This window comes from Dermacentor albipictus, unplaced genomic scaffold (assembly GCF_038994185.2).
Source record: "Dermacentor albipictus isolate Rhodes 1998 colony unplaced genomic scaffold, USDA_Dalb.pri_finalv2 scaffold_78, whole genome shotgun sequence".
Lineage (NCBI taxonomy): Eukaryota > Metazoa > Arthropoda > Arachnida > Ixodida > Ixodidae > Dermacentor > Dermacentor albipictus.
Window position 1 is genome coordinate 337,885 of NW_027225632.1, and position 10,210 is coordinate 348,094.

General features: G+C 48.0%; 1 protein-coding gene across 1 annotated transcript; it reads right to left on the reverse strand.

Moving 5' to 3' along the window:
- Positions 1–263: 263 nt before the first annotated feature.
- Positions 264–5,166, reverse strand: LOC139053207 (uncharacterized). The gene is made up of 2 exons (XM_070530303.1): positions 4,445–5,166; positions 264–1,186 (listed from the first exon to the last, which is right to left on the reverse strand). Exons 1-2 carry the CDS (start codon positions 4,666–4,668, stop codon positions 781–783), a joined length of 630 nt encoding a protein of 209 aa, XP_070386404.1. The 5' UTR covers positions 4,669–5,166; the 3' UTR covers positions 264–780.
- Positions 5,167–10,210: the final 5,044 nt, after the last annotated feature.

Here is a 10,210-nt window from a genome sequence, read left to right on the forward strand (position 1 = left end):
ATCAGCGAGTTCACGCACACTCAATTTATAGTCGTGTAATTGCAATCATGGACGAGCGTGCCAGTGATGCATTGACGCTCACTTCGCAGTACACGGGCTGGGACCAACCCCTCTCCCGATGCTGTCGATTTACGACCTTCACAAACAGCACTGGAAAGGAACAGTAGTGCACTGCAGTCACTGCTTCCGCAGCGAGGTACCTATTTTTGTTTCAGGTCTATCGATGAGCAAAATACTCGGTCATTTGGCGGCTGAAAGAAAGTTGGGACACTTTTATTCACTCAAGTACAGCGAGCAGTGAGTAAACACACGTTAAACACACTCTTGGTCCTCAAGAAGCTCGACATTTATCTTACAACATGCAATAAATAACGCCGCTTTCAACATGCACTATCAGGGAGAACAGTATCAGATATCTATAGAGGTAATATATCAGACGCAACTGAACATACAGGATACTAAGGAAACTATAGAAGTTAATGAACGTGTCCCAAAGACGCGGCCGTCCGGCAGGACCTGCCTCGCCTAATGAGCTGCGCATAAAGGGAGTGCACAAATACTCAGCAGTTTAGGGTTAGGAGTCTCCGTTGAATTAAAAAATAAACTGAGCGAAAAAGATACTTTCGGCTATCTCTAGCCACCGCTATATAGTCTCTCCGTGAAAGCCTTCACACTGTTCCGAGTATGCTGCGGCCTGTCCCCCTTGAACAACGCTGCGCGGAACCAATTGCCGCCTCGCGCGCATTGTTCTGTCACCAACTCAAGCCACATGCAGCCGCTTCACCTGTCGGCAAGCGAGTTCTCGGCCGACGAAGGCGCCGAGGACGAAGCCGACGACATGGCCAATCCCGGCCGCGACTCGAGCCTCGAGATCCTCAGTCGCAGCTCGGGCGTCGTCTCCAGCACGACGTCGTTGGCTTCGATGTCCGCGGGCACCCGCATGCCTCCCAGCAGTTCCTCTTTGAGGTACTTGCCTCCGCCGTTGAGGACCTTCTCGGAGCACCCCACCACGGACACATTGCCGTCCTTTACCCGGATGCTTATGTCGTCCGGTCCGAACTGCTTGACGTCTACATCGTAAACGACCACTTTCTCTTCCCCACCGCTCGCGTCTGCCGTAGCGTCTTCGGACAGTCTCTTGCTGAGCGCCGGAAAGTTGCGGTCTATGAAGTCCGGCTCCAGGTATCTGGGGATAAGTTAAATCAGCGCCATCGAAATGTGAGCCACTGATGATTCGAATGCGCGAAAAAGCTGTGGGTTCAGGAGCTAGTGTGTCAGCTCTCTTGTCTGGATACAGTACGTCAACAGGACATCGAGAACAAGTGCAGATGAATGAAATACATTTCGCACGAACCGCTTTCGTTCATCTGCGAAATCCAGGTAATTTCTCATATGTTGTCCTTGTGTGTTGATTTCTTATGATATTACTTGTTTATATATATATATACATATATATATATATATATATATATATATATATATATATATATGCGCGAGCGAAATTTCCGTAAGTAAGTTACGTCAGTTATGTTCACACGGGAAATTTATTGCAAAAAAAACATCCACCAAGGCATCATGATTTTTGATTTTTGTCATCATGTTTTTCCACATAGGCGCCCCCGATATTGAGACATTCGTCGTAGCGTGCAGTCGGTTTGAAGAAACCACTCTGGTAAAATTCCGCGCCCTGCGATGCAAGGAATTGTCGCACAGCCTGCTACACCTCTGCATTGTTTAGGATGTGACGTCCCGAGAGTGCGGCTTTCAATTTAGGAAACAGGCGCCCATTCATTCCGGATAACAGCAAGCACTTCCATTGGTGACCACGTTGTCAGCCCACGTCTGTCTTCAATTGGAATTTGTACCGGAATAACCTTGGGCACGCCAGTCTGCTGCTACTATCTCTTGTTTGGCGCCCTGCGCATGCGTCGTTCGTAATCCGCTAACACTCCTTCCGTCGTTTAAAGGGAAGCTGAAGAGTCTGTCGAATTCAATAAGACGCTCATACACGGATGCGGGAACCTTTTACACCACGTAAGTAAAATTTTGGGGTTTTTTTTCAATTAGAAGCGACGTAATAGTCGGTTGGAATTGCGCTGTAGCTCCGGTCCCCGTCGAATGCCGCGCGCTGCTGCTGACGCTGACGATGCGAGCGGAGACCTGAAACCGCGGTGTTGTGACGTCAACTCTAGTGTCGTTCGTTCGCAGCGTCCGCGACCCTGCCTGACCGCGCTTGTTTCTACGTGCCTGCCATCGTAATGTGCTTCGATCGACTCTGCATTCCTTTGTTGGTGCATCTGCGTGTATGTAGAGTGGTAGTCAACGTGCGTGGTAGTCAACGTGAGTGGTAATCAACGTGAGTGGTAGTCAACGTGGTAGTCAACAGATGAAGGTCACTACACGTACTGCATGAACCGGGAAGCTTTTCACGCGTTTAAACCGTCTTTGTAGATTGCCGACAGCTTTGGACAGCGCACAAATGCCGACCATCGCATCCCCGCTTACGTTCCACGAGGAGGCATGCAGGAACACAACACTACAGTTGTTTGACCGGAAACGAGCTCACTAGATCGGCGAAAGATCGGCGAGATCACTAGATCGCTTTGCAAAAAACACACTCACCAAAGAGCATTTCCAACACGAGGAGATCCCAAGACTCTGGTTTCGTTCGCGTCGAAAGCACTGGTCGCACCAGCATCGTTTGCTTCTTCGAGAGGCCGGCTCTTCGCAATCGGCTCGTACATGTAGGAAGTAACGCCGAACTCCTCAGAAAAACGCAGTCTCTCTCAATTTTTCATTACCGTCTAAGAAAAACAGCACCAAACTACCTGGCACCGTGCTTCATGTGTAGCGGCAGCGGTCGGTTACTAGAGTTGACGTCACGAGGCGCCCGACCAATCACAGGCGGAAACGAGACGCGCGAGCTGGGCGTGTCCGCTGCTGCAGTTTTCGTCGAAATAAAATATATTTGCGCTTTCTTTCGCTCAATTTCGATACGATATTCGAATTCGGAGGGTTGAAAACCATTATGTACAGATGTTCACTCATTTTTTCTGGAAAACCTTTCAGCTTCTCTTTAACCAGCAGCGGAATGGAGTCCCCTCCCGCCCTCCATTGCGATTGCTTGTTTCACCTGATGTGCCATCTTCTCTTTCAAAAAACTTAGTGCCCTGCCATTCTGTGAAGAATGATGACCAGCAAAGCAGTGTATGTGCGCCTCTTAATGGCGAACTGCACCGCCGCCGCGGGTCAATCCGGTGTTGCATTATCTTCGGGATCGCCCCACGTACGGGGAGTGCTTAACGCCTGCGTCCCCTCCTCCGCGGGTCGGCCCGGCATTGCACTACCTTCAGGATTTCTTTCTACACGTAAAAAGTAGCCCAAGAGCTTGGCTGTAAAAAAATGACGAAACGTACTTTCGGAATGTCCCTCGTATATAATGCTTTGCGGTTGTTGCTCTGTACATAGTATAGCTAAATCTTCATTGGCTCATGAAGCCAGAATTTGTTTGTCTTGGTCATTCTTTTCTAATTTTGTCCTAGAAATAACTGCTGAGCTAGGATAACGGACTCATGGGAGGTCATGTCTGCTTATTTGCGGTTGGTACCTCAGGGTGGCCGACGAGTTAAAATAGGCAACGAAAACATCTTGACGTATACTATCCGAGCAAAGTGATAGCGTTCTTTTTTAGGACAGCTATGGCACTGTTTTGCTGCGCCACGAAAGTGATAGTTTTTTTTCTAGCGGCTCTTTCTAGCGATTTGCTATACTTCATCGGATTTTTCTAAGAGTTCGTAATTATTGACCAACGCTTTGAAACTTTTACCGCACGTAAATAAACACTCGCGATACATCATTTACAATGAGGCTGACCAGTAAAATATAAGTGAAGAATCAGTACATGTTAGTTACCATATCCTTTTAGGGGCACTACGAAACTAGTCGACCGATCGGGTACGCCTAGGTTCACGGGCTCGCCTATAACGCGGCGCAGCGAGGCACCTTTGACAAGCTGCCCGAAGAACGAGTTTTAAAACAGTTTATGTTACTGAACAATGAAGGCTTGGGCTCGAAGACCCACCGCAACATTTTAAGTCCCATTCATGTTCGTTGCGTTCGACGACAAACGGGTGACATTCGGACGAGAGACGCGAGCGTCTTTCATGGCTCGCGTTTGCTTCGCTTCCCCTGGCCTCTGAAACTCCGCGACCGCGCTTGAACGCTGCAGAGTTGGCACTCCTGCGTTCGAGCGCGGCCGTTTCTTTAGTTTTACAGGGCGCGCGTGCATTTCAATACCTTTGGCAGAAGCCATACATCCGAGGTTTCGGCCGAGGAAGTTAGGTAGGGAGGCATCCCGGCATTTTTTTCCCTCCACTCACCAAGTTGTAGGGGAGTTAAATGACGTGAGATCCCTATGGAGTAATGCATTCGGCAATGAAATTACCTGCTGCACTGTGGGAAGTCTTCGATGAACTCATCCCATTCCCGCTGCAGAGTGTCGTCGTCCAAGGGAACCAGTGGCTCCTTGCGCTCGACCATCTCGAAGACCTGGCGTGAACATGCTAACTGCTGCTTGCCCGGGAAGTGCTGTTTGCCGTCGAAGACGATCGGAATGATCGCCTCCTGCGGGGTGGCTGGGGACGTGGTTCCGTTGCTGTTCTCGGCCATCGCGGAACTTTCCCGACGGTAATTCCTCGCCGTGTGCTTCCGGAGAGCTCAAAGAAGGCGCCTAATTCGATCGGCCTACACGACGAGGTGCGAAGGGTCTCTCGAACGGTGCTCGGCTGAGGGGGTGAGTACGATTGATCTGTTCTCGAGAGATTCGATCCCGCGGCGTCGTCGTTGACGCTCTCTCCCTCTCGTGCCTTGACACACGCTCGGGGATCGCGCGGTGATGACACAGCAGGCAACCACGCGCTTTTTCCACCCCGTCGCAACTCGACGAAGACGTAAAGAAAATCACAGTGGTAGCGCGTCACCGCGCTTCCTCTCGGTCCTGGGTCGAAAAATAAGGGGTCCGTCTCTACGTTGTTGACTCCTGTTTTTCGTCAGCCGATGATACGGCACCGCAGGTGAAGCGGGATGCCGCTCGCCGTCTTAAATAGATTCTCGGCAGGTGGAAGTGACGTCGCTCAGGCACGGTGGGGAGAGTGAGAAAGCGGTAGAAGTAGACGGTGTCTGCGCTTGCTGGACGCGCGTGCGTGTGTTTTCACACAGTTTTCCTTCACGCTGTGTGGGTTGAACACGGGCGCGGCAAGGAACTACGACCATGGCCAAGAGACGGAAAGAAGCCTCCGGAGTGTGAGAGAGAAAGAGCGAGTCAGAGGAGTAGGACGCCTCGGGGGGCGCCAAAAAATCCCGAATTAGAATCCTAGCCGCGTATTAGCCAGGCAGCCGTGGCAGGATGTAGAGGGGACGACGGCCGGGAATGGCGGGGATGGGAGGGGGTGTGTGGGAGCTCTGCGCCCACTTGCCGATTATTACGCGGCACACCAGCACATGTGCGGATGCTTGCTGTCTGCGGAACCTTTCTTCTTTTTCATCCTGTGCCTTCTAGGCGTGCCCCTTTTCTTACTGAGCTCGCAAGGCGGGATTTCGCGCTATTTCCCTTGGCACATAAAGCGTGCCTAACAACACGCTCCGCCATCTGTGTAGATGTGGGCAGTGGAACATGCTGGCGGAAACGATGCCGGTCCGTTGTTTGATTGTTTGTCTGTTTTATTTCACTGGAGGGTCTTATTTCTCGGGCGAGGCTTGTGTAGGCGCCGTTGCGTGGATTTCTTTTTTAGTGTTTGTCTAGAAAGCGTTTTCACCTGTTTTCTTTCACGTGCACCAAGCTGGCCCGCGGCGCTTCTAGGTGGACTACGTGATTTCAGCTATTGTGAATACACATAGAATTTGCGAGGAAGAGCCCCAGCGCAATCTACGGCAAATGAGGAAGAGCAAATAATATGTTTACGGGCCACATTGGGCAGGGTTTTTGACAACAATTCTTTTGTGGCGTGAAGTTCATTAGGTGACCAATGCCAGCTGAGCTTAGCCAAACGTACACATTTGATGCCATTCATTGTATCGATGCTGAAAGGGTGCACTATATGTTTATCGTCCCTTATTTGTATCTAAATGTGGTAATGGACCTAAATTAGTGGCGACGGTGTTCGGCTGCTAAGCGCAAGGTCACGGGATCGAATCCCGGCCGCGGCGGCCGCATTCTGATGGGGGCGAAATGGAAAAACAGTCGTGTACATAGATTTAGGTATACGTTCAAGAACACCAGGTGGTCCGAATTTCTGGTGTTCTTCACTACGGCGTGCCTCATAATGAGAAAGTGGTTTTCGCCCGTAAAACCCTATGATTGAAATATGCCCGCCGCATCTTCGCGTTACAACAAAGATCAGAATTTTTAAAAATGCATATAATCCTTAGAAAGAGAGAAATGACGCGTACGATCTCTTGTTCCGGTGCAACACGTGCGCTTCCATGGGTTGTCGAAAGCGGCGTGGCCTGCAGGAGCATTAGAAGCACAACTGCCTGTTGCTAAGTGCCAGGTTTGTCTGGGTTCTGGCCAAATACCGCGTTATTTCTTTATCTTATACGTGAAGCGGTTGCTTGATGCGGCAGTATTACAGAAGGCACGCCGACGTGTATGGAAATATCGCTTTTCTTTTCTTGTTCTTAGGAGCCTCCTTTTTTGTCGCCACTAAACAGGGCGTCCGCCGCTCTCTTGTGGATATGCCACCGCTGCAAACGCGGGCGATAAGGCTAGACTCTGGAAAGTCTTTGTCATAACCCAACAGCCTGCTCTAAAGCCCTGAAAATACTCTGCCAACAAAAGTGGGTAGAATTTTAAGATAACACTAACAAGTCGTTGCTATGTCGCAGGAAACGCGGCGGCTATCACTTAACGAGTTGCAACTGAGTTTCCGGTGGCACAGATGTTTGTGACAGCTGGCAAACACCACTACATACCATTATTTTTGCCGCACAATCTTGGCGAGGCGCACCAGGCGAGGATTATTGCCTTTTATGCGCTTCTGAAAGCCCCGGCAGCCATCTTGAATCAGCGACACTGGAACATTCTCACCATTTTTGCATGAAATTAACTGTGACGCGTCGAACACCCTATATTTCCGATATAGCTCTCTCGAGGAACTAACTTTCCCCAAAACTGATTCCAGCCCGCTTTAATGAAGTGATGCCTATCGCTCAATTTTATTCATTTATTATCATCCACGCTCTTCGCGGCCCGCCAATTCTGGCGACATATAACGTGGCCTGAAAGCTGTTGGGGCCGTTGAGCCCGCTCGTGTAGCCTGAAAAAGAGTGGCACCGGCAAACCATCGTCACAGTATCCCTGCTTGTTATATGTTTTACTTACTTTCAATTGGTTGTTCTTCTGAGGAATGTCCTGCCACGCTTGTTTTATGCAGTTTATTTTTACTTATTTGTTTCGTATCGCGGTATAGGTATTTTGGCTGGCAGGCATTCCCTTAAATTGCTCATTTTAGACATTAGTCACCCTATGTGGCAGGAACATGTTTAACGCAGGCTATAAATGCACCTTTACGTTTTATCATGTACAGCGCTGGACAGAAAGATAAAAACAATAAACAGAAAACTTCTGCACATGCCACGCACTGTAGGATTGATGTCATGCGAAACATTTGCAGGTTGCACGCTATCCTCCATGTTTGGAGGGTTCTGTCAAGCGTTACTAGGAGGACCAACATGTATGTGTAAGGCGGGAAATTGCAATTGGGACACGACCGATTGTGTGATGACGACTGCTTGACCTTAAATTTAATATACTCAGGCGAAGAAACGTTACAAACTGTTCCGTCACGGCCTGGGCTTAAAAGGAGCATTCAGGGTGTCGGAGCTAACTTTAGCTAGAGTTAAAAAACTGGATAAATGCCATATAGCTTGACAGAAACAAGGTAATGTTGTTTGCCATCGCTTCGAGATACTCAAATTATATTATTTTCTTTCCGAGTAATTAGATAATTATTCTTTATTAATCAATCAGCTTCTCAAGTATTATAATTCGATGAAAAGTATCTATAAGACTATTTTAGAGCAGCATGCGAAACTCGATACAGCTTTCTGATGCTCGATACGTGCTACATGAAAGTGTTTTTCCGAGCGTGAAAAAAGCCCGCGAATACACGCAAAGCGCCTCGGATGGCCTGTCGCGCGTCTTTTTTCCTTGTATTTGCGGGCTTCTTTCCCGCTCGGAAAGAAGGATATTATATAGCACGTATTGAGCAACAGAAAGCTGTATCCGGAGTTTCACGCATTGCTCGACAAACTTAATTAAGTAATAAGTAATTAATTGAAAAAGGTATTATTGATAAGTCGTTATTAATCAATGCTTATTATTTAATTAGGTCAAATGACTTTCTCCAAGCGACTGAAAACAACACTAGCTTGGTTCTGTCTAGCTACGTAGCATTTACATATTTTTTCATGTTTGGCTCAAGTTACGTGGAACATCCTTTATACTACTAGTATGTGGGAATACTCATGCTCGCTCGCTTTTATCAGCCACTTCTTGCTACGTGACGTGGCCCCTACTTTCTTAAGCAAATCGTTCCTATGCGACGCCCCGCAGGCGAATGAATGGATCTATGTTATGAGCGTCCCCTTTGGAAGGAGGCAGTCGGTTGCACCACGAAGCTCTTGCTATTATACTGACTAATGTCCTACCTAGGTCAACCAATAAAAAAAAAAACGCTATGAACTGCCACAACCAAATTTTCTGATCCCCTCTAGCGAACTGTGCTTTTGTACGTTTCCGTTTTTTCTCGTTTCCCTACTTTTATTCCACCAATCCTCCCATCGCCTCTTACTAATCCCTATTGCGGACATGTTTACTTTTCCACTGCTTTCGATGAACCCAAGGGCTTCAAGGAGGCCAGTGGTGGCTAAACCGACCACAGGGTAGACGTCTTCACATTCTAATAAAACGTGCTCCATAGTTTCTCTAGCTTTGCCGCAGCAAGTACATGCTTCTTCTTCCTTCTTTTATTTCACTTTATAGGTGCCTGTTCGAAGGCATCCTGGGCCGCTATTTTGTAGCGATGCCTTATGCCTTATTCTATGCTATTCTTATCATCCACCGCACACGGCCGTCCGATCCCGTTGATAATGTGGGCAGACCGTCGCTCTGACCACTGGCCAAGCGCGAAAAGAGTGAAAAAGCATAGAATCGGAAAAAGGCATCGCTACAAAATACCGGCCCTGATCTCGCCTTGAAAAGTAATGAACTTCCCTTTGAGTTATCATAAATGGTTTCTTTCCTGATTTCGTTTTTTCCTCTTAAGTAGTTACTCATGGGAGGTTTCTTTTCCATTGCCGCAACCCATGAGATTATTTCGGCTTCTCTGACTTTCCACTTGACGTTCTTTATTGCGGTGTTACCCACCCCACAGGCCGCATACTTGATGGTAAGCTTCCCAGTACTTTTCCTCCACTGTGAATCAATGTTTTTCCTGTACAGATACCTCAACACTCTCCCAGCCCACTTACTTTCTCCATATTCCTCAGTCGTTCATCATACTCAATTTTACTGCGAGCTTCCCTCGCTTCAAAACTAGTCCAGTCCATATCACACTGCACAGCTTCATTTGTAGTCTTCCCGGGAGCGCCCAATGCGAGGCGACCCACTGACCTTTGGTTCCCGTCGAGTACTGATTGTACCCCTGATTTAAAGCAAACAACCGCATTTCCAAAACTAAGTCTTGGAACCATTTCACCTTTTCACATACCTCAGAGCACCTAGTACCTATTGTATCCCCAAAGCGCTCATTGCTTCATTATAGCTTCATCTCTCCTCCCCTTCACTGTTATTGTTTTTTCCTGTGTAAAGTATATCTATTGCCTAGATATTTATGCCAAGATATTTATATTCTGTTACCCGAGGTATTTCCTGGCCCTGTATTGCCACTCTCTGTTCACTGTTCTCATTGAATACCATAACACCTGATTTTCTAACACTAAATTTTAGACCTAAATTGTTGCCTTCCTGTCCACAGATGCAAATCACTTTGCTTGTTAGCTATCAACACAATATCGTCCCCATAAAATAAACCTGGAAGCTGCTGCTCTACTACTGTACTCACCGGCTCGTATGAGAGATTAAACCCGATATTACTTCCTTCCAGCGCCCTCTCCATCCTCACCATGTACATCATAAACAGCAGTGGGGATA